Genomic DNA, 24,938 nt, shown 5'->3' on the forward strand with positions numbered 1-24,938 from the left:
CAACACACTCTTCAGTGAGCTTTTTGTGTTTGTCCATGTTTGCATACCTCCAGTTCATTTATGTGCTGTGCCTGTGATTTGGCCTGCAGGGAAAGCTCAGAGTGTTTCTGATGAAGGTCATCAAAAGCCTCTTTCACTGCTTCACGTTCTTCCTGTTCACTCTTGACCCGATCCCGAAACGTCATCCTCTGTTCATCAAGACAAACACGTGATTTCAGATTCAAACACGCTTCCCCCGCCACATTCGTTATCGACAAGTCACATCTTTTCTTTTTGTACCTCTTTGTCCCAGCTGGTTTGTGAAACAGCGAAGCTCTCCTTCAGCTGGGCCACCTCATCTTCCGTCGCCTTGCTTTTCTCTCGCATCACCTCATGTTCCTGCTTAAGGGCCTGCAGTAAAATTAATCACCCGTACGATTTTAATGCAATACTAAACTTTTATGTTTTTATTTAACATGAACAGAGGGTCCTAAGCAGTGCGGGGAGACAGAGAGAGGACTTCTTGCTAATACAAATCAGCCGGCTTGTGTCATTTTAATAATGATTTTAATAAATTAATGAAGAGGTGAATTAAAATGAGAGAGGAGAACAATAAACTGCAAAGCTGTAAACGGAGAATGAACACACTATCATTCAGTTGTGGAGAGGTCTGTGTTCGCAGATTTACACGCTGGGATGAACAACCGCATACGTCAAATTTAGAGGCAACGATGGTCGTCATTTATTTCTGCCTTCGTATAAATTTACTCCATAACCATTTGAATAGACCCTGAAACATTTCTGATTAGTGTGGGACAAACAGGAGGACCACGGCATTGTTGGCATTTATTTTAAAGAAAAAGCTTTATTTCCATTTTTTGAAATAACATTTTTTTAAACAGGGCTGGATATACTGCATCAAATGATAAAATTAAATTCAACATGACCTCGAAAATAATTACATTCTTGCAGTTTCTGTTTAATATGACACTTGAAAGTTTGACTATAAAACCAGGAAGTTTTCTGTTTCCATAAGATGAACTACTTCCCTATTTTGCCTTTTTATTAGTTGCCATAGTTGCAGCCAATCGCACACAAAAGGCTCATAATTATAATTTACAATTCTATTCTATTCTAACAAAGAATAAAATCTATGGCTTCCTACGTCTTTCGTACATTTATTCTTTCATTAAGAGTCACACAACTTTCTATATCTATTATTTTCTTGTTTGCAGAAACAAGCAAATAAATGTATGTATAAATGTATTTCCTTCGTACACAACTAATTTTTAGACTCATACTTTGCATCAAATTTAAAACCAAAGAGCTTTGCAACATCATGATTTAGCTAAAAATCAGACAATAATAAAAGTTTATATACGTTTTCTTGTTTATGTGAATTTCAGCCCAAATACAAATTAAATATTTGAATGCATCAGCCTTTCAAGAAAAACTAAATTCTACCATGTGATTCCTATTTGTCTTTATTATTAGTTGCAGCTAACAGCTAACACAAGAGACTCGTATTTGATAATAGAACTGCGGCTTTCTACCACCTGACTGGTCATGATCTGACTAAGAGTCGTGCAAGTTTCTATTATTTTCTTGTTTGTTGTGTGAATTTCGGCTCAAAATCTAAATGAAACACTTTTCAGTATTGGCCTTTCAAGAAAACTTTACAGTCTGGTCCTTTGTTTTCCTTATTATTAATTGCCCAGTGTTGCAGCTTATTATACACACAACTATTTTTTATGTTACTATTACATTTTCAATGGGAAATAAGTGCTTTCCGCCACTCAGGATTTAGCTAAAAGTCAGACTTTGATACAAGTTTCTTGTTTTGTTATAGAAATTTAATTTGACACAAACACAGACGACATTTAAATGCTCTGACCTGATACATCTGTCTTTGGGTCTGAAGCTCCTGTTCTCCTCTTCTCACTGTCTGTGTCTGACTCAACAACAGCTGCTGGGTTTTCTGCAGAGATCTCATCATCTCCTACACACACACACACAGGTGTCCACAATGGAGCCATGCAACCTATAGCTTATAATCACCTTCTAATCATTAAAAGGAGGTTGACGATGTTGCTGAAGGCTGGATTTGATTAAATGATCTGACCAACCTTCAGTCTTTGACCTGTAAACACACGTACATCATTCCCTCCCTCCCATTCCCATTGTCAATAAAGTGTCGGCCTTTTGTACCTTTAATATGTCTATATTTTATATAGATTTCTATTCTATAGATAGGATATATTTTAATCTAACTTGTCTTGTGACACCTTAAAACCTAAATTTCTCCTTGGTGATCAATAAAATCTTTATTATCTTATCTATCTTAGTGTTCTTAACTTCATTTATGTACAATAAAAACAATAATAAAATACAATCAATGATCTTAATACTTAACTAAACTCTCAGTTAAAACTGGGGAAGGTTTTTCTATTTGTTTTATTTTTTTAAAATCTAATTTGCGTCTTTGCTTGTTCTTCCCGGGGGATCAATAAGTCTCGACTTGACTTGGTATGCCGTCACAGTTGTCGTTTATCTTTCAGCTTTTATTTCTCTCCCATAAAAGTACATTTTAAGAACAGATTTAAAGGAGGGCAGATCATTCCCCAACTGCAAACACTGTGTCCACTTTTGTTTTCTAAAGCCTCTGGAACAGTCAGTAGACATCTACTGGAGGATCCCGAGGTACGCATCGGCCTTTATGCTGCTAAAAGGTCACTGATATAACCATGAAGAGCTTTAAAACGAATCAGTAAGACCTGAAAATGAATTCTGGCCATTTTTGTCCAGAATAGCAATAAAAAATATCTGTCCAGGCTCCATGATACCATATTTAGTTCCTGCAAATTTGTTTGGTGACTTGAAAGCTGAGACATCACTGAATATAGTCCATGTAGAAACGTCAGATGTAGTTTGGAAACGATTTGTCTGATAAATCTAAACAAACATTTGCAAAGTTTGCGTCTACTTTGCCCTCAAGGGATTGAACCCAGTGGAGGAAGGGTTCTTATTCCTGTATTATTAAATGGAATTGCCCTTTAAGGCAGGGTTCTCAATGTTTTTCAGGCCAAAGACCTCAAACTGATGGAGAGATTAAGAAGGGAGCCTGTGTCCTATATTAAAGTAGTGAAAATTGTAAATATACATAATTATTATTATTCTATATCCAATATTAAGCTATTCCAAATAATACACAGGTTAAAATATTATTATTATTTTTTTTTAATTTCTATTCCCTGCCTGAACTCTGGTGGGAACATATGAACACATGGTATTTAAAAAATCTAAAAAAATATCTGTTGCACCCTCTGGCACCACCTCCACAGACCCCCTGTTGAAGACCTGTGCTTTAAGGGATTAATAAAGTTGTTTTGCATTGGAATTACTTTGAACAGAAACACATAGTGATACGGTTTCCTGGTTCCTTACTTTCTTTTCTGCTCTTTCAGACTCATTTTCCTCCCTGAGTTTCTTGTTCATCTCTGTTTCCTAAAACAGACAAAAGAAATGCATCATAACTAGTTTCAAACAAACAGTTTAAATTTGATTTTTACATCAGAAAGTCACGTTCCATCTTCAGTCTGTGCTGCAGCTGCTGTATCTCTATCTCTCTGCCTGGAGGACTCTGAGTCTTCTCATATCTGACTGACGCCATCTTGACCTTTACGAGTTTGTTTTTGACCTCGTCCAGCTCCTAAAGGAGAGATGAACGTCGGTATTCAAGTTAACTGATTATAGTTTAATATGATTTCAGTAATACTATGGATGGAAATTAGCTTCTAGCTAAATCCGGCATATTATTATTATAGTTGTACCAAATGTTCACTAATTTGTGCTGTCCTCACCACATAAACAAATAATCTCAATGTTAAGTCCACATGCTTTACCTTTGTCAGTGACACGATGGTTGCTCCTTGTTTTTCGTTGACAGAAGTCAGTTTCTTATTTATTCTCATGGCCTCATCAGCTGGAAGAATTTCACAGTTAGATACTTGAGTCTGTCACCTCATCCCCCCGGACAGTTTCTCTTGGGTCCTGTCTTCTGACTCGGATCGATTAATGCGTGATCTCTGTTGATAAAGCTGCAGAACCATCATCTCCCCCAGAAAAATACCCAGACGTTAGCCTTGAAAGTAACAGAAACAACTCAATCTTTTTGGATTCAAAACTGATACTGAGCACAAAGTGTTGTTTAAAAGGTCAGGTTCAGAGCACATGGATGATATAAAATGACCTCATATGAGCAGCGCTGATAAAAACATGACTATTAGCTAAAAAAAAATGTTTGGTAAGTGGTCATCAGGAGTAGGACGTTAAATAGGAGAAAAATTATGTGATGGATCAAACCTGTGTGGAAATATTTTCTTGGCTCACGTACTAAAAGCTGACCTACCTTCTGAGCTGGGAGACGTCTTCATCTTCACAGCCACGGTTTTCTTTTATCAAATTTTTTTTTAATTTTTTTTTCCTCGAGGAGCTTTTAAAGAAACCTGACAAGCGACCTTTGCTACCTTCGCTCATTCCCCGGATCCTGACCCCAAAAACAACGGTGAGGACGAAGTGAAAAGGATGAAGTGAAGGGAGATTTCTTGCGGGGATTAATGTGCTGTTGAAAATTCTGCATGAGCTCAGTCGTACGAGTGTATCGAGTCAGCGTGGACTGAGATCCCTGTGAGTTGTTTCCAGCACCTTGTTACATTCACAACCTAAAGAATTCAGGGCCGTACTGGGACCAAACCAGAGCGCCTTCTGGTACAATCTAATTTAAGATTCCGCGGCGATGTACTGATAAAGTCCATGTGTGATGTGATTTGAGGCAAATAGTTTTTTTTTTTTTTGCAGCGATGTGTAATTTCGCTATTAAACTGGGGATGACATGTATTTACTGTACGTGTTTTCTGTGTATGTGTCCATCCATTTATTACCATTTTGCTCTAGTTTCTCGTGGGCCTGCTTGATCACTGTGCACTGCCTGGACAGGGCGCTAAATCGTTTCTCCACCTCCCCGAGCTGGTTCAGGTGACTGTCCTTCGACCGGCTCTGCAGGGCCAGTTTCTGTTCCTGTGGACGAACAGCGGGTAAACAGACAAATTAGAAATAAAAAAACATCACAAAGAGAAGAATAAATCAAAGGAAAAGGCTCCCGTGGTACTGGACACGGTTTTACTTCCTTCCTCAGATCTGTATCCATGGAAGTAAAGTGCAGAAACACAACATTAGGACACATTTAGCTCAAACTGTAAATTAAAGTGATGATCTCTAATATCTGGCTATGTTTACACGTACAACCTTTCTTTGACCTGACTGAAATGTGCCTGTACGTGGACACCATATATAATAATGTGATACACCGATCAGCCACAACATTAAAACCACTGACAGGAGTAAGTAAATAACATCGACCATCTTGTGACAATTCAATGTTCGGCAAGGGAAACGTTTGGACCTGGCGTTCGTGTCGATTGTTACTTGGACATGTACCACCCACCTAGACTCACAGGATGCAGCCTGACACAGACACACACACACACACATAAAAACAGTTAAAAAAAAACAAACAACAACAAAAGAAACATGGAGAAGAGCAATTCCAAACTGATCAAGTATCTGTGGGATGATCCATGGAGGCCCCTCCCCTCAACCCAAAGGACCCGCACTAACAACATCGTGTTCCCAGACACCACAGGACCACAGGACCCCCTCAGAAGACCCGTGTCCATTCTCTGATGAGTCACAACTGTTCTGGAGGCACAAGAGAGACCTACACAGTATTAGGAAGGTGGTCATAATGTTATGGCTGATCAGTGCATGTGTGCTTACATGCCAAAAACAAACATTATCAATCATTATAGAACTTAATTGGCAAAGTTGTTCTGCTGCTGTGGATCATTGAACGTGCTGTAAATATAAGAGAAGAAGAAGAATATCACAACTTTATTGACAAAACTCAATTGTGAGAATTGATGAAGATTCAACGTCTCTGTCCACATGGATTCCAGCCTGGTTCATCTTTTCAAACACTCCATGTTTCTGTCCCTCCTGGAAACTCCTTCCAACCAGAGAGAAACCAGCACATCCAGAGTTTACATGGTTATTGGGAGCTTTTCTTTTCCTATCGAACAGATGATTAAAGGTTTACGCCACCCGTCTAGATCTGACCTCTAAAAATTCCCGGTGTGATCTCATCCATCAGATAAACTTCAGGGCCATCGGCTCACTCATCACTAACTATACACACAACCTGTGACTTTCACATGGATGGATGAATGATTCCTAACATATTTTCATTAGTGCTCCCCATTTGTTACGTTAATGGGACAAATACAATGACGTGACGGACATTAATTCAAAGCAAAGTCAAATGGCCCGTTGTCAAATTAGAAACCCCCTCTCTGAACAGGGGAGGTTCACCGAGACATAATCCGCCATCAATTTACAACACAGTCTTCACAATCTCAACATCTGTCCCCAAGAAGTTTCACCTCCTCATCTCAGCTGCACAGTCCTCGAGACGGGAACTGACTGACTGATGACGGCTCAGGAGTGAACCATTAAGGGGGGAAAGAGAACACACAACTCACAGACAATAACGTTTCAAAAAGAAAAAAACTTTCCTTTAATTGGAAAGCAGGTTTGGTTACACAGGTGGCAGCAGGTAAAAAAAAAATCTGATCCAAAGTCAAAAACGGACAAGAAGATAAACTGAATATAAATGATGGAACAAATGACAACAGACAAATATGAAGAGAGCAGAGAGAGCAAGGAAAGACAATTAGACACAGGTGCAACACATTAGGGCGGGGCAGGTGATCACACAGGAGGGAAACTTGACAGGAAGTGAGTCTGTGACAAAATAAAACAGGAAGTGCTGAACAGAAATGAAAAAACACAAACATGACTAGGGATGGGAACCATAATGGCGCTGATGTAAATGATAGTAACCAGACTGAAAAGCAACGCAGATTTCAGGGCTACTGAAGTACGTATGCGCCGCACGCAGCTCCGATGGAAATCTGGGGTAAGACGAAATCAAAAGTTTGACTGTACTTCACCTCAAAAGATACAGACTCAGCATCGGCAACCTGCAACAATTGCAAGGGACGTAACAGCCGAGAAACGACCCTCTTTGACAACCTGTAAGACCCTCACCACTGTTTTTATTATGATAATTATTGTTGTGAATTTTATTTTATTTCTTAGGTCATTTTCACCCCTGACCAAGAGGACTCAATTCGATTGGGGAGCTTTGTTTTTTGTTTTTTTTTGGTTCGGTTCTGCTTTCATACTGCAATTTTTGAAGCGCATCAAACTTGACGAATATGTTACGTGGTTGAAAGGGGACAGTCAATCAAAATAAAGTCGACAGCAGCATGGAGCAGCATATGAAGTTAGCTGTGCTTTTTTATTTATTTATCAAATGCACATCAACCAATAACTGATAAGTAACTTTACCATTACAACCAATGCTTTTTCTCACAAGGGGTTTATTTTTTAAAATGTGCAAGTAGCAGCATTAAACAATAACAACAGAACACGACAGGGTCCGACATGTGTCTGTCGCCTTTCAAACAAAAGCTTCACGAAATACAAGTGGAGGCTTTTCTAGAGTGGAGATTAGCCAATAGTGCTGTAGCTTCAATATAGCGGTGAGTTGTTAACAGCACTCCGGTGAGCATTCACGCTGCCTACGCACAGAACCAGAGTTCACTTGCAAGTGAACCGAGACCAGCCAGAGTTCACTTATTTGGTCCCACCGGAGCTCGGTTGATCTTTCACACCTGCTCAAACGAAGCGGACTATCGGAGGAAATAAAATCTGGTCCGTTTAAAGTGGACCAAACACCTCTGGTGTGAAAGTGACCTTAGTTCTAGTTGTATTTATATTATTTACATTGATATACTGTTCAGCTTGCAGAAAATACGGGGCTGCGTTTTCGGACACCATTTCAAAAATACTGGTTTGGCACCGGTTTCAGATAAAACTTAACGATACCCACCCCTAAACATGATGAGATCATAACAGCTTCCTCTAATGTGAGTTTGTGATGGGGACATCCTCAACTGAAGCCTTTGTTTTACCCTTTTTTTTGCAACATACACATGAGATACACTGCTTAGATATGCTCTATTTCCAGCCTTTATGTCCTGACTAAACTAACTGGCTGCTCCACACTCTTTGCACCGACATTTTCTTCACGGGAAGACGCACTTTTCCACGTAGCTTGACACAAAAGGAGAGGAAATGGATGTGCATTTTGTGGGACGTGTGATGCACAGCCAGCGTCCGTCTCTTTCAGCGGGGTGAAGGAGGCATCGACTACTCGGCTCATGCCTCAGGGCGTTTTATCGCTCTTCAAACTGCCATTACAGTTTGATTGTGTGTATCAAGCTGAGCAGATTCTTCCCTTCCCTCGTTCTCCCTCTCACTCCTTCCCTCCTGTCTCATTCTCACTCCCTCTGACTCTCCATCGCCCTCCCTCTCGCTCCGCCAGGGCCACCGCCGGGGCGAGGAAGGTTAAACCGAGCGAGGCCCGGTTATAAAATATTTTAATAGAGATATTTTCTCTGCTGTGCTGGCGGGTTCAAAGTGTCAAACACTCCCTATCCGTTACTCCTGATGAGCTCTTCCCTCTAAAACCATCCCTCCTCCTTAGCACCAGTCCCTCATCCTCCTCTTTTTAATTTTTCTCACTCCCACCGATCGTCTGTCAACAGTTTGTATAAATGGAAAATGCTTCCTCACCAGCTCGCTCGATCTCTTCTCCAAGTTGTACTTCAGCAACTGTGTAACAGCAGGAAAAGAAAATTAGCACGAGCTTTTGTTTTTAAACTCAGAGACATGCGTCTGAAGATCTTTGCACACGTTATTTCCAAAATGTCACATATTTACAAGATAGACTCGTCCAGAAGTCGAAACAAGTTTGTGTCTTTGATGGAGCGTTGATAAGAGGTCCTTAACCCTTTGAGACCTAAACATCCACCCACAGATGTGGTATCTGAATTACCGTAACTCACCGAGTGTCAGAATTCAAAGCGTGTCTGAACACTGGGAAGTTGCACTTTCTGTTAAAAAAATAAAAAATAAAAAGCTGCCATTACAGTAATGATGATGCACCGCTGCTGCTGGCTGCAGGTCGGGGAGCGATGCAAGACCGGGGAACTCCAGGAAGACAGAGTTGTTTGGACGAATTTGTTGGTAAAAACAAAGTGAGTCTTCCAGGTCTTCCAGACTAAAGCACAACTCCCCAGTGTTCAGCTACACTTTGAATTTTGTCAATAGCGAAAACCACTGTGAGTTACGGTAATTAAGAAAACGCGCGCTCTAATGGATCGCTGGTGATCTGTTGGTCGTGAAGGGTTAAAATGTTCAGTGGCGATAAATACATTCATAAAATACTTGCAATTCTCTAAAAAATGGATCAAATTCTATTTAAATGCAGATATTTTCTATATTTGACGTTGGGCTGCAACTGGGTTGATGATTGTGTTTGATTAAAGGGTTTAATAGTAGGAAATTAATAAGTTGGAGGTTGCAGGTTCAGATCAGACAATACCAAAGATATTTTGAGTAAAATAAAACAGAATATCATGTTGAGATCACCAAACACTTTTTGTTTTCTTAAATAAACAACTTAACTTAACAAAGTAACTGATTTCCTATTATTTATGTTCTGTCGAAATGAGTCAGGGCTTCATAGTACAGAAATGTGAAGTTTCTTCAGATTTCTACCCCTAAATCAAATGTTAATTGTAGCCTGTCTTAGCCAGACTAAACTCTTATCAGATTCTGTGTTGAGTAACACAAAATATAACAAACGATTTTATCTTCCCAGGAGCTTAATGAATTGTGAACTCTCATCGTAATTCCCCCGCGAAAATGTTCATGTCCTTCAGATTTATCATTTTGGAAATGTAGATGCCCACAGACAAAACCAGACAACTTCCTAAGGAAGGAGTTTTCAACGTTTTTCAGGCCAAGGACCTGATGGAACTGATGGAGAGATGAAGTAGGGACCCCCCTTCACCTACTACATATGTTCTATATCAAACTCAGCCTAGTTCCATTAATAAATACACATTATTATTGTTATTATTATTACTATCATTTTGCATTCAGCATTAAGCTACCCCTTATCCCTTTACTAAAATATGTTAGATTCATGTTAATGTGTATTTAAAGAAATGTAAATTTGTGGTAGAAAGTTAAATATATATATGCGACCCCCCCCCCCCCCCCCCCCGCAGTACATCTGCGGACCCTCCTGATGAAAACCTATGTTCGAAGGGGTTGTAAATTGATTTTTTTATAGAAGGAAAATAAGTACTTTAGACCTTTTGTCAGAGTTTTGTCAAAAAATTTAAATATTTATTTTCCTCTTCCTCAAACAAAAAGACATTTTAATTCATCCTATGTATCCAGTAGCGCACAGTAGATTGTGAAGCTATTTTTTCCTAATGAACGCAACTAAACTCCATATTACAAAGACTAAAGCAATAATTTGTGATTAAAATATAATAAAGTTTAAACTGATAATAATAAAAATGATGATAAAATTGTGGCTAAAGCAAATATGAGCAAGAATCTAAAGGGTAATTTCCAACATTCAGCACAAAAACACATTAAAGACATAGAAATACTAACAATATAATTCAAATAACCGCTGTTATTGTGTGTGTTATTGTTACTGTGTATTGATTTAACTCTTAATTGCTTGACTTTGTAAATTGAGCTGCTAATTAAGGAACGCTGCATTTAAAATAACCATGAATCGTGAGAAAATAAGTTAAATTAAAGAAACCCACCAGACCGTGTCACCAGATTGAACACAAATGGGAGCGTCTTTAGCCAAACACCGGCCCAGATAGAATATCAAAAACAGTCTCTATTGTCTCTGTAACACGGCCGGGTTGTTAAAGTGCAGCGGAGCGTGTTGATGACTGTTTATCACCACTGTGGTGTCAACCCTGAAGACCGACGCTCTGTTAGCCAGACTGCGCCCTTGACTCTCACTGACCGTGACTTTCCTTTATTCACTTACATCTTTGCGCATATTTTAAAGAGAGAATCAGGAGTAAGAGGTTTCTGTGCATCTCAGTACCTGCAGAGACTTCAGCTCTTCCTTCAAGTTGTTAATCTCTTTATCTTTTAACTCAGCGGTGACCTGGTATTTCCCCTGAAATGTTATATTATCACTGTGAGTGTCAAAAAAAGGTAATAAATACTGAGCACAGCACCAAAGAATCCACTTTGAGGGCCAAGACTGTGCAGCTGAGATGAGTGAATTTACTACTCCACTAAAAACATTAATTGAATAAAATGCTTTATCATCCAGACGTTTTCAGGGAAGCTTTTCATACCTTCTCCTCTTCACTGTTTCTTAATTTGGCCTGAAACTTGAGTAAGAAGATAAATTATTCGTAGGTTTTTAATGCATTGCAAGTCTGGTTTTGATACAGAAATATGACCATGAAAAAAAATAAATAAATAAATACCTGTTTCTTAAAGCTGGCGAGTGACTCAGTGTGCTGGTTCGACACTGTCTCTATTTGATGTTGCAGGGATTCCTGCCATAAAGAACACACAACATGTATTATTTGTTAAGTTATATTATAACATCATGTCAATATTATATTTTCCTAACCCATCCTAAATAAAAAAAATAAAAATACGCAGACCTGAAATGTGTAAATGTACCTTCTCCCACTCCAACTCCTGCTTCTCCAACACCAGTTTACTGATCTGGTCCTCAAAGCGTGTCTCTGCATCCTGAACCACAAAATCAACACAATTTACATTTAAACCAACACAACTACAAGAGTAATGTAGTAGCCAAAATGAAATGAAAAACCAAAAGACAGTACATCGTTCAGCCATAAAATGGTGAAAACTGACAGGAGTGGGTGGGACATATTATTAGGGAAAAGTTTTTTTATCCATAAAGTTGATGTTAGAAGCCGGAAAAATTAACAAGTACAAAGGTCAAACTGTGATGGCTAACTGTGAAGTATGTTAGCCATCTAGAGTGGAGATTAGCCAATAGTGCTGTAGCTACAATATAGCGGTGAGTTGTTAACAGCACTCCGGTGAGTATTCAAGTAAGTACTGTGTAGCTGTTGACCGGTCAGGATGTCCACACTAACTCCTAATCCAGAATGGCCCCAGCTGTTACCAACACAACGAGCCAGCTGAAGCCACGTGATGCTTTGGACAGCGTTCTGCTCGGAGACCTTGGGTCCTGCCATTCGTGTGGATGTTACTGAGACACGTCCCTCCTACTTAAGCATTGCTGCAGACCACGTCCACCCTTTCATAGCAACAATATTCCCTTATGACAGCGGCTCTTTCAGTAGGATAATGCTTCCTTACCTAGAAATGATTCAGTAATAGTTTGAAGAACACTTTACTGAGTGTGAGGTGTTGACTTGGCCTCCAGTCCAGCCTCTCTACAGTATTCTGGAGGCCCCACCTCACAACATCCAGGACTTAAAGGATCTGCTGCTAACATCTTGGTTCCTGGATACCACAGCGTACACATCAGAGATCTAGTGGAGTCCATATCTCAACATGTGAGGGCTGTTTTAGGACCTTTACAATATGGCTGGGCAGTATGACCAAAAATGTATATCACGTTTTTTTTTTTTTTAATGCAAAGTCGCGAGTTTACAACATTTTCTACAGCTTGGGAGAGGAATGAATGCACTAGACTGACTAAGGGTGGATTATTTTACTGTGATGATGAGTAGGTAAAAAAAAAATAAAATAATAATAATTAAATGTTATCAAGATGAAATGAAAAAACAGGGACAATTACGGTTTATTTTGACATATTCATTCACACTTAAACATATTTAAATTATGTCTGTAATGTCAATAGCAGCACAACCCGTTACCGTAACAATTGTAGTCTGCGCACAACATTTTTTTTCTCATTCCTAAAACTAAAATTGGAGACACTTTTGGAGACAACTATAGCTGGAGGACAGGTCATCGAAAACAGGGACTGTCCCCACAGATCTGGGACGTCAGGTCACCCTAAAAAACTCCAAACAACCGTTCCACTGCTTAATTTTTCAGACCTTTCCATCTTCACCACGCTTCGCAGCGACACAGTCGCACCGTGCGTGTTCAGAAGCGCTACACTGAAAATAGTCCGGTCTGAAACGGTGTCTGAACTCTGTACAATATGAGCCAGGTGGTCATTATGTTATGGCTGTTGGCTGGTGTAGTGCGGCCCCAGCAGGTGTGATACAGCCCTAATATCTCTTCCAAATAAGTTTCTGGAGTTGAGCCCAAAGCGGTTTTAAGTTTTCCTCGGTTCAGTCCTCCCCGGTGAAAGAGGAACATTAGAAGGGAGGTGATATTTGTGGAAAGCCATCCCTATCCTCCCTCTTCCCCTGGAGAAGGCTAGGTAAAAGTCAATTGCTCTCTATATATCCAAGGGGCTTTTTTTTTTTTTTATGTGCACGTGGGAGCTGGTTAACTCAGTGAGTTTGTTTTATAAGTTCCTATTAAAGTATGCTACCAGCGTGGCATTGTATTAAAAAAAGAAAAAAAAAAGAAAAGAAAAGAAAAAAGGAGTGGACAGGAGATAAAGCTGTTATTTTTCCAGTGGGGAATAATTATGTACTATGTGTGTGAGAGACTATATATGTGTGTGTGTGTGTTTCCAATAGCTTTATTAAGCTCATATAAATCAGAAAAAGGTATCAGCTGAGGGCACTAAAATCTTTAAAATTTATATTTTACTCATATCACTACTATGATTTTACTCATTATATGAAAATTCACAACTGTTTCTGTCGTATAAGGCTTTTCATCTGTTTAACGTTTTATTGCGGTTCTGTGTGGTTGCCTTTTAGAGAGCATTAAAAAAGACAATCTGTAAGTGTGTGAGGGTAAAAATGTGACGCTGAAGAACTTTGACAAACTTCCTCATCCTCGTGTTTTCCACGATGCGCATCCTTCTGACGAGTTCGCTTCCTGTGTCGTCTGGAATCATTTGTATTTATTTGAATATTGCAAATTTTCACCCCGTTTTCACCGTCTGAACCTTGTGGTGTATTAAAACCAGAAAACAAACCCTTGGAATTTGACCTGCTCAGGAATGTGCGGCACCGTCGTGACATCCTCTTAACCTCTCCACCCCGACAACGCCACAAACTACAAAGTGTGATACTTTGATAGCGGCGGCAGCAGCAGCAGCGCCTGAGGAGAATCGCTGATATCTAACGTTTGTGTCTCAGTTAACACGACTATAACAATAAAAACTAAATGGCAACAAACGGCCCAACATCCCATCTTTGCTCCCCTAACCCTTAAGCACACTCTTGTATGTGCTGTCAGGGTTAAAGCACTTGCTGCAGGGTAGACGGCTTTATTTATTTTTGTTCCTTACAAGAAAATTTACTTTTCACTTTTTGTTTGGGGGGCTGAAAGGATTATGTGACCCCCATCTTGAAGCAATGTGCATCACACCCAGCAGGCGCTTGAACAGATATAGACAAAACGAGCATCTAGTTTCCTCTAAGAATTATATAAATATTAATTATTATTATTTGTATGAAACTACTCTCCTCTTTGGCCAAACAGGGAGCCGTTAATGTGTCGGTTCTTGTGAATCAGTGACACCTTTTACCAGAAATGATGTTTTGGTGTAATTGGTTTAGTTTGTCTCATGTAGCAAATCGCCGTGGCAACACAGCCTGCAAGAGTTGTGATTGCTCGGCTTAGTATTAGTGTGTTTTCACTTATTTCCTGTATTTCCTACTGCTCATTCTCTGAGAATTTAGACTAGTTTGTTTTAGATCAATAAAGAATCAGTAATGTTAACTGAAGAAGTTATAATAGATTAGACAGGCTATTATAGATTGTGTTTGTGGATTGTGCATAGTCTATGTGTGTTTTGTGCAATGCTTGCAGTGTGGTGTCCTAGGCATCTTTCTATGTCCTGTGGGTCTGTGTTGGTAGTTGTTTTGTATTTTTATTTCGGACTACAGTTGGAAATTAGCCTTAAATCTGCAAAATCTGGTACACACATCTCTGAATGGCTTTGACTTTGACTATGCTCGAAATTCGACTTTCTGAATGCGGTTCTTGTCCCAGTTTACATGCAACGGAGAAAATCGAATAACTGACAGGAACATATCCTCCTCCTCCACACTAGGTGGCGATGTGTGTCTTGTTAGCTGGTTAATACGGCCCTCTTTCCGGAGGACCTATTACTTCATTAACAATAAACAAGATGTGGCAGACCGGCATTTCAAACAACAACAAGATGGATAATAGTTTAGCTTTTTTAATCTCATACATAATGTGTGCGGCACTTATAGTGCAGATAAGATGCGCACTGGATGTTTTTGTTCAGGGGCTCATACACCAGAGCAGCGGTTCTGATGCATGCGCACACACGCTGTCTAGTTAAAAGTCCGGTTAAGGCGTATACATGCCAAAGACAATTGCATTATCTTGGTGTCTTAATCAGATAAGGACAACTCTGGAGTAACGTGTTTACATGTACTTAAATTGTCCAGTTAAAGATTAAGACAAAACCTTCAGCCGCCATTGTTGAAAGTGAAGCAGGAAGTGAAAACAACATTAACCCGAATGGCACAGAAAACACACTCTCACCTAGTGTTTGGGTGGTGTTTTTACAGAGCGAAACGAGTATGAATGTCTTACACTGGTGGAGGGTCCATGCGTAGGTCATCACAGTACTATAAATTAAGCTTAATGTGAAACATATTGACAGCAGCCTTTACTTTACCCTTCGAATATGCAGCTCTTCCACAGCCTCAAGCAGGTGGGATTTAAACTCCAGCAGCTGCAGTATCACGGTTCCTCCACTTTCCGTTTGACCGTGGGTGTTGGACAGAGACGGCTCCTCCTCTGATGCTGATTCTCTAGACTGAATGAGAAATGCTTCTAATTTAACAACACAGATCCTCAGAAAATCCAAAACTGTTTGACGAATTTAAGAAGTGAAAGCAGTGAAAAGCTATGTTAATATTCAGCGATCAACAACGACATTATGAACACCTGCTTGATAATGGATCAGCCAAAGTGTTTGTGGCCAAAACGGGCCTGAATCGTTTGTGTCACAATTTTATCCATGTAAAACTCTTTAAACCCATTTTTCCTGCTTTGAACACATAAACTTTGAGGAGAAAAAACTACTGCCTAGTTGATAACAAATCAGTGTGATAGTCTGTCAGTGATCATAATGTTATGGTTGATCGATGTAACTACATATTTGTAGAGGAAAAATGCAGAAAATTTGAGTTTTTCCTTCCTGAGGTGATTACAACACTTTGCAATCATTCATATTAAAAAAGCTAAGAATCTAATCTTAAAACAAACACACAAATCTGTCAAATGTTATAACTCACAGAGGTGTGGGTGGGGAGAATCCCAGAGTCTGAACTGAGAGCCATTGAGATGTTTTAAGGCAAACGAATGTCCCACCGAGCCTCTTCCTTTTGTTAATTGAGAAAAGAAAAAAGAAAAAACATTTTGTTGAAAAAGGTTAATAGAAAACACTGCTCAATAAGCGGTAAACACTCACGCTTTTCCACTTACAGGCTTATAATTACGTCCTCATTTGCAATTTTTACTGCTAAATGATTCCAGCAGAAATAATAGGATAGAACATTAACGCCTCGTAATGCTCCCAATCTACTACAATCTCACCTAATGGCTTTGAAATGACCATTCTTCCTCTGTCTTACACCACGTGAGAGGGTAACACCTTGACAAGCCGTCTAGGTTAAAATGAACCAGCCCATTGACACTAATAGGGGTCAGAGCAATAATACCGAATGGACAAATTGCACTGTCAATGCTTTTTAAATTATCTAGGTTATTTAATTTGACCTGTGAATAGTCCTTCTGCAACTGTCCCCTCAACGTAACCAAACACACACCTACTGGTATATATTTAAGTGGGAGGTCTCCACTAGCCACTGATCTCTTAATAGAACAGACCTCTTTTTCTCCCATTTAACCCGGACTAGTATCAATCATGTTGGAGAATTAAATGATCCCTGCTAGAATTGGCTACTATCATAAAATGACACTGTGACCCCCAGTGTGAGGAGGGAATGCGAATGTGTTTGCGTGGCCGAGGGAGTAAACCACGGTGTCTTTATTTGGTCTTCTTGTGATTCACTTGAGCAGATATTAAACGGCATCTCTAAGCCATGAAAAGACAAATTAAAAGAACCGCCAGGCATTAAATTGGAACATTTCTTTCCAGCGACATAATGTCTGGATTACCTTTAGGTGAGTTATGTTGGTAAGTGTTCTGCAATGCACCAAGAATGAAAGAAGGTTAAACAGAGATTACATGGACGGTAACAAAAATACAACATAAAACTACAATGACGAGTTGAGTTGCCTATAAATAAAAAATGGTTTCCATTTATCTCTCTATCCCATTTTCATTGCAACCAAGGACAAAAGCAGACTGAATTCAAGGTAACTTTAAAAGGGGGTACTGTTAGTAATCCATTGGTTATAGTGATTCATACATACCTGACTACTCTCTCCGGTAAATTGTCAGAATGGAGAATAAATTCTGTGTCTGGCTTTAAATAGTTCTTTTTTGAAGATTTGGTTTTATTACTTCAAATAAATCAACTAATTAGTGACTGAAAATGAATAAAATTAGACTTAGTCGCAACTTTACTTAGTTTTTTAGCTCCCCATGTACTAGCACTGTTACCGTCAACGGGCTACTGGCTAACTTTAGCTAGCCCTTTAGCTCTTCAATTATCTGTGACTAGTAGGGTGACTAACGTTAAAAGTCCCCGATTTTTGGGGACAGTCCCCGTTTTGGATGACCTGTCCCTCGGCTAAAGCTATCCCGAAAATGTGCCAAATTTTAGCGTTTTATGAATGAGAGAAAAAAAAACTACAACTGTTATTACGTAGCTACTTCTAAATTTGCCCTTTGTTCATTAGCATACATTTGTTTCACGGAGCTAGCCATGGGGTTGTTTCATACAAAAAGATGATTAACATGAGTAGTTAGAGGAGAAAAAGAAAATAAATCAGTTTTAAACTCCTACTGTTGTCATGAAGTTAGTTCTCATGAAGCTCCAATACATGATGGACGGAAACTGAAGCTAAACCAAATGCTAACGTCTAGCTTAATGCTAGCTACCCCGAGCCTCTAATTTAATTTGATACAAACACAACAACAACATAAACCGTCACTTAAGTGCAGTTTTAAGCAAATATATCACGTAAAGTTTGTGTTTGGTTCATATAAGTTACCTTTGCTAATGAGCCAAGATGGCGTCTGCTCACAAGATTGATCACTTAACGTCAGACGAAAACAGAAAATGATTTAATAAAATACTTAAAAATGTCAGCCTACCCAAATGCTTAATAAACAGGGGGTGCTGGAGACCTCACGTTACTGTAAATGTACATAAATATGCAGGAATACTAATTAATAATCTTAAATAATAATATAATATAGATTATGTTTACCTGCTGCCCCTCCCTATCTAATGAAGGCTGTTTTAATATAAAACTGACATTTCCTTGAGAACACGAAGACCTTAACCAGTGTCACCATCCCATTCATTTACATAGTATAGTATTTATAGTATTTATTTCAATATGAACCGCAAAGACAGCAAAACAGAAATGTCTCAACTCGTCTTGCGTTGAACTAGGTGTTACTTGGCGATTACTGCCATCTAGTGGCGACATCTTTAAATTGCACATAAATCAGAGGCTCCTTTTGCTCGGCCATGCTTTCCACTGATTGCTTCCCCTTGGTTGTCTTCCCGCAGCTAAACAAGCGTCTCCAAGACTCACTTTGATTTATTTATTTATTTATTGGAACATGTCTTCGATAAGAGAACGAGCTGCGGCGTTGAACCTTGCAGAGAAACTGTGTGTGCGTCCCCAAGGTGAGTTAATTAAACACGCTTTGCAGCGAGCTGGTGTTTGTTGATTTCTGCAGCTTTGGGAGGCCCGAGTCATTTTGTTGACACAAAGCAAAGTAGATAAATAAAAACATATTCCTTCCCAATCTAATCGTCTAATCTGTTAGCATCTTTTTATTTGTTTCATGCACTTGCATTTGTTTCAGCTCCTGGAGTGGCCATCAAACCGGTCCAGTCCTCCTCCATGTGGAGCGGCCTCATCTTCCACCTCAGGTCCTCTGTGACTGTGAAGCGAAGACGGGTCCACCTGAAGTCCCACAGTGACTGTTTCCTGGGTTCAGAGGCTGTGGATGTAGTGGCAGAGTACATTACTCACGTGAAGGGCCTTGAGGGTATGTGTGTGCTGGACTGTTGCAGGTTGCATAGGGTCTGCAACAGTTTTCCGGTGTTGGTATGTGCCAGAGTAACATCCACATAAACGTCCCAGGATTCCCAGGAGAGCGTGAAATCATCTCATCCTAATAGGATTATCAGTGTTATTCACTTCACAGATTGGTGGTTGTAATGTTTAATGTGGCTGATTTTGGGCCGTACCTACCCCTGCATTCTGATTAAAGGTACCAACGTGTCTCGGGACAGAGTGGTGTGTGTCTGCCAGGCTCTGCTGGACTGCAACGTGTTCGAGGCCGTGGGAACCAAAGTGTTTGGGAAAGACAAGAAGCAGGATGTGTTTCAGGACAGCAGGAGTTCTCTGTACAGGTAAAGACGGATCTACAAACACATAGTCTGGAGTCTAGATTTCAGTTAATATTTTGTTGACTTAAAGGAACGAAGTAATAACTGAAATGAAAGAATATTTAAATCTGATTTTGCGATAATGAACCCCAGACTTTGTCAGATCCTTAGCTAGCCTTTTGATTAATCTGAATCATCGTCATTTTATTGTAATTTTTCCATCACACACAGGTTTGTAGGCGCGTGCAGTCCTTCAGTTGATGAGTTGGAAAGAGGGCTGCTTGTAAATGGGATCCAAAAACTCTTCTGTAGTGCTCCTCCAGACAGGTATCATTTCTAAATCACTCAATTTTTTTTTGTATGAAGGGAAACACCCGAGACACACAGTGCCAGCAAAAAAATGAACATTAAGATTTTATGACTGAATAGGTTTTTTTTATACTGAATTGCATTGATTGTGCATGTATCTGGTCATGGTTGAACTAAAATAAAGCTACTGTTTAATCATAGCAGCTCTTGTGGACATATTTTGATTATCATGTGAATGAAATTTCATCCAGTTGTTGTGTCTGCATTTCAGACAGGAAGAGCTTAAGATGTCCACCACTGTCAAACTCACTGAGACGTCCGTAAAGGCCAACAAACCGGAGGCTGAGGTCGCAATTCGTCTGTCAGTGGAGCCTGTGGGGGTGGACAGTCTCAGTCTGAGTCCCAGTCAAGTGCAGACCGACTCGGTTTTACCACAATCACGTAAGTAAGTCTTGCTGCAACAACTTGTTACCAGTAACGACGATTTGCATAGAGTACCTGGAGCACAAGGTGCTGCCCTGGCCTCCAAATTCACCAGATCCAAAACTGATCAAATATCTGTGGGATGATCCACAGAGAACCCTCCCCTCAACCCATAGGACCCAAAGGCCCCCACTAACACCATTCTGTTGTTAGACTCACAAACATTTTTGACTCATCAGAGAATGGACATGGGCCTTCTGAGGGTGTCTTTTGGTCTTTTTGGGAGGCACAAGGGAGACCCACACAGTATTAGAAAGGTGGTCATAATGTTATGCCTGATGAAAAAAAGAATGGCTTGTAGAAGTCCCAGTGATGACATCATTTGTAAGAATGCAAGAAGACGCTGAGATGTGGTTTTATCTCAGCATGTAAGGGACAAAAGAGAGCAAGGGATCATGAGAAGGCTGCAAGTGCAACAAGGCTGTCACCAACATTTTAAAACTGCTCTATTATTGTTATTATTGGATATACATGCTTTATTTTTCTATTGTTGTTGTTACAAAATATGCAAGTGAGGTGTTGTTCTTTTGTTACTCTGCTCCACAGTGGTGGACGAGGTCTGGCAGGAGCAGACTCTGCTCAGGCTCTTAAACCTGGTGGAGCTCCCCCTGCTGGAAGGAGTGCTTCAATGCAGCCACAGGAGTCCATCGTCTCCACCTCTGTCTCCGACCAACCTGCTGCCTCACAGTAACCCAGACCTGATCTACACCACCAACCACCTGGACAGACAGATCCTAAAGGCCTTCAGGGACTCTCAGTATGTTTGAAAATCGTTGGCTCATATACACTGCCTGGCCCAAAAAAAAAAAAAAAGGCGCTACCTGGATTAAACTGAGCAAATAGGTTACTGCATGGACAATTATTTTTGAATTGGTGACAAGTTATTTAACTCCAACTGATGCAACGAGTAACTTCTCATAACTTCTCTCTTAAACAACCTTGTCGAAAGACACATCCCGTGGAAATGATGTTTGAGAAGGGTCAAATCATTGGCATGCACCAAGCACAGAAAACATCAAAGGAGGCTGAAGCAGAAACTACTAAATTGGGCTACGAACTGTCCAACACATTGTTAAAAACTGCAAGGACAGTGGCGAACCATTGTCTTCAAGGAAGAAATGTGGTTGGGAAAAAAAAAAAAGTTCACATACAGACGGCTAACATCTCGTGAAGACAGCCACCTGTCACTCAAAGCACCATGCCTTAATCTGAATATACTCCTTATCCCTCAGGGAAGATGAGTGGCTCTGTGCAGCCTTGGACTGTTTGGACTTCCTCCCCGACCAGCCAGTGGTGGAGGTGAGCAGGGAGCTTCCTCAGTGTTTCCCTCAACACAAAGAGAGCCAAGAACTATCTGGTAGCAGCATCCAAGAGGGAGGCAAGTGCACAGTATCTGGCGTTGCGTTAAGGCTAAAATGCAGTGCATATTCATACTTTCCACTCAAGTCCAGTCTAAATTAGCGTTGTGTACGGTGTGACTGCTTCATATCTCAATCTGTGTCCACTCCAGGTCACAGCAGCGACGAGCAGACCCGTCTCTCTCAGTCCGCCTTGGCCCAGTGTAAGCTGCTGCTGTATGGGACTCTGGTCAAACACTACAGCAACACTAACAGATCGCCGCTGCTGCCTCAGCACATGACGGACATCTACACATCCATCACCGACCTGCTGAGTAAGTGCTGAGCCTGTGTGTGCAAACACTGGCCCCGTTGAGAACTTGCACTGACGTCTGTCCTGGGGAATCCAGTTGTAACTGTCCAGCTTAAAGTGCAGGTGTGAACGCACCCAGGACACATTCAGGAGGCATTTGAGTGATCAGACCACGACCACTAAGGAAAAAGCCCCATAATCCTCGGTTATGGGGCTAGAATGAACAAACAATGTATCGTTTTCCCAAGTACTGACGCACAACAACAACAATCGTTCTTGGTTCTGAAACAGCAGTAGGTAGAGATCCATTAGAGACAGCAGCTGTTATAAATATTAAATGCATCCCGATAGATGTTGGTGTTTATTTGCATTCAGAGTGCAAAACTGAGATCAGATCTCAAGTGACATCTGGGGACGCATGTGGAGACACAGGAACTTAAAAGTGGCCAGTTGCAATTGGTTTTCCCAGGTTGGATGTTAATGCTCTGCCACTGTGTTTTTGCTTATTTCCATATCCTTACATCCAGTACGTTTGCATTTGTTCCCCCTCACACTCTCAGCCAGTGCCGGGTTAAGCAAGGCTCTGGAGGCTCTGCAGCTGTGCCTGAAGCTGCTTCCGTTCAGCTGCAGAGACGAGCTACGTCGCCTGCTCACATTCATGTCTCTGGCGGCCGACCCACAAGGGATTAAAGTGGACAAGGAGGTGAGAGCTGGTGACGCTTGTGGGAGTTTTCATCCGGTTTATTCAACCTTCCTGACGGTCAGTGGAGAAATCCGGTCGAGGCTTTGCTCGCTACCGAGATTTGATCCAGATTATCTCGTAATGTGAGGTGTTCACAGATCTGCTCTGAATCCTCATGAACCACTGGCAGACTCATTGGGTCCATCCCAGTCAGTATCACACATGTTACACAGTTTATGGATTTAAAATCTGGATCAGTAGTTACATCAGAGAGAAAAGAGTCTATGAGGACAAAGGGCAGCTAATGATGTTATGCAACAGTAAACACAGTGTCTCTGGGAAACAAACTAACACCACCCACTGGACAGGGAGTGTCTGGGTCTGTTTGAACACCATGCATTATTGTTTAACAAATGGAAGAATTTTAAGATGTGTAAATGTTGTTCTGTAATTTGTCATTACACATATCCCATGGTATCTGCAGGTGGAGAACAGGCTGGCAGTGAAGAGGTCTTTCTCCAGGGCGATCCTTCACAGCAGGACTATCTCCAAGGAGAAGGAGGATCTTATGGTGGTGTTTATGCTTAGCAACATAAAAGAAATCTTCAAGGTAATAGAAAGCTATATTGTGCCTCTTATTTCTTTGTGTTTTAAGCTTGACTCATACAACAGACCAAAAAAGCTTTTGGTTTTTGATCCTATTATTGATCAAGCTTAAAAAAAAAATCTAAATACTACATTTCCCATAATGCTGGTTAGTTTTCTGTGGAGGTTGATTTTAAAAGTTTAGGTCTTTAGGTCCATATAGTTTAGAAACTGTTTTGTCACTGTTTTGTTTTCTGTGCTCCAGATACCAGGGGCTCTGCACAAAGAAGTGAGTGACAAGTTGGCGGGCCTCGTACAAGGGAAACAACCTGATGTGACAGGTAAGTGCTGATGAGTGCTAACCCAAACGCTAGAAACTCGACATCTAAGAAGTGCCACCAGGAAAATGTTAATGTCTTTCATTACCTGATATAAACTAACCTTTCACATTTGTGCCAGTAGTTTTTTTTTTCTTTAAAGTTTAGTTGTTGCTGTGATGAGGTAATTTTTATGGCATTTTTGCTGATATGTGTCGGTTGCTGGTGGAGACCAAAATCAGAGGTAAAAGCAGAGTGAACACATCATCTCCTCTCCATATCTGCTGGATCCAAAAATAAACTGTCATAAGTCGAGAATTTGTCGCTGCAACTTTTATTCCAAGCAGTTAATTCAGCATAAAAGTCTTGTTAACGTTGTGTCTTTCCCCTCTTCTTCTATTTTTTTGAGGCTCCACGTTCTGTCAGCAGCTCCCCATCAGGACGTACACTGAGTCTACAAAGAAGAACACCAACCATGAACTGTGGACCCTCCTCAGCAGCATCCACGAGGACACCAAGATGTCCGACAAGGAGAGGAAGCGACTTCTGAGACAGTTTTACCAAGCCCACCCAGAGATATTTCACCAGTACTTTGGTGACTCTGCTGTTACTGTGCTGTAGATTATGATTTAACTCAAAAGACATATTTGAGCCTGACATGCAAATCAGGTATTTAAATATATGATGATATATCTATGTGGATTTATGTGTATATTTACTTTGTTATACCGGACAATTAAAATAAAAAGTTTCTGTCAAATGTACACTGTTTCATGGATTAATGCTAAAATTGTTGATTGTTGCTGTACTATTGAATTTTACAGACAGCTATGTTTTAGTTGGTGGATTAGGCTAAATAACAAATATTTTTAATTCAGTCCAGTTTAACAGTGCAACAAAGAGCATCCTCCAAAACCGATCATACAGATGAATTGCCGCCTTTCTTACTGTTTTTACAGCAACTAATTAAATATGCTATAATTTTGATATATTTCCAATAAATGAAGTGTAGTAACATAAACACTTTAATGTGTATATTTTAAATGTTTTTTGGTATTTGTCCATTATAGTGATTAATGAGGTGAAAGATTATTTATATTGTACTTTTTTTTTGTTTGACAAACATTGCACAGTTTCCTCACTAAGATATTACACACTACCAATATTTTTACAGTAACTGATGTTGAACAAGGAAAATAAATAATAAATAAAAATGAAAGAGAATGAAAATTTGTGCATATAATAATGTTAATAATAAGGTTATTCATCTATGATTGATTCTTTTTC

General features: G+C 40.0%; 2 protein-coding genes across 6 annotated transcripts in view; one reads left to right on the top strand and one right to left on the bottom strand.

Moving 5' to 3' along the window:
- LOC125015059 (coiled-coil domain-containing protein 73-like) overlaps positions 1-18,576 on the bottom strand; it is a 37,095-nt gene extending 18,519 nt beyond the window's left edge. For 2 of the 5 annotated variants that reach the window (XM_047596709.1, XM_047596705.1), the window contains exons 1-16: positions 18,487-18,576; positions 17,266-17,293; positions 16,380-16,466; positions 15,758-15,898; positions 11,689-11,760; positions 11,487-11,558; positions 11,352-11,387; positions 11,093-11,167; positions 8,737-8,775; positions 4,920-5,055; positions 3,882-3,961; positions 3,566-3,688; positions 3,424-3,483; positions 1,874-1,978; positions 280-390; positions 48-188 (exon numbers count right to left, since the gene is read on the bottom strand). In XM_047596709.1, coding sequence (XP_047452665.1) covers positions 48-188; positions 280-390; positions 1,874-1,978; positions 3,424-3,483; positions 3,566-3,688; positions 3,882-3,961; positions 4,920-5,055; positions 8,737-8,775; positions 11,093-11,167; positions 11,352-11,387; positions 11,487-11,558; positions 11,689-11,760; positions 15,758-15,898; positions 16,380-16,424 — 1,236 coding nt within the window. In that variant the 5' untranslated portion in view covers positions 16,425-16,466; positions 17,266-17,293; positions 18,487-18,576. Of the gene's footprint in view, positions 1-47; positions 189-279; positions 391-1,873; positions 1,979-3,423; positions 3,484-3,565; positions 3,689-3,881; positions 3,962-4,919; positions 5,056-8,736; positions 8,776-11,092; positions 11,168-11,351; positions 11,388-11,486; positions 11,559-11,688; positions 11,761-15,757; positions 15,899-16,379; positions 16,785-17,265; positions 17,294-18,267; positions 18,324-18,486 lie in introns of those variants that run through there. The other 3 variants (XM_047596706.1, XM_047596708.1, XM_047596707.1) reach the window with 3 other exon arrangements.
- Positions 18,577-18,780: 204 nt separating this feature from the next.
- LOC125015122 (DEP domain-containing protein 7-like) lies at positions 18,781-24,415 on the top strand. The gene is made up of 12 exons (XM_047596789.1): positions 18,781-18,914; positions 19,097-19,282; positions 19,508-19,649; positions 19,857-19,952; positions 20,206-20,375; positions 20,964-21,174; positions 21,650-21,795; positions 21,928-22,089; positions 22,628-22,770; positions 23,234-23,359; positions 23,600-23,675; positions 24,061-24,415. Exons 1-12 carry the CDS (start codon positions 18,848-18,850, stop codon positions 24,270-24,272), a joined length of 1,737 nt encoding a protein of 578 aa, XP_047452745.1. The 5' UTR covers positions 18,781-18,847; the 3' UTR covers positions 24,273-24,415.
- Positions 24,416-24,938: the final 523 nt, after the last annotated feature.

Source organism: Mugil cephalus, chromosome 10 (assembly GCF_022458985.1).
Source record: "Mugil cephalus isolate CIBA_MC_2020 chromosome 10, CIBA_Mcephalus_1.1, whole genome shotgun sequence".
Taxonomy (NCBI): domain Eukaryota; kingdom Metazoa; phylum Chordata; class Actinopteri; order Mugiliformes; family Mugilidae; genus Mugil; species Mugil cephalus.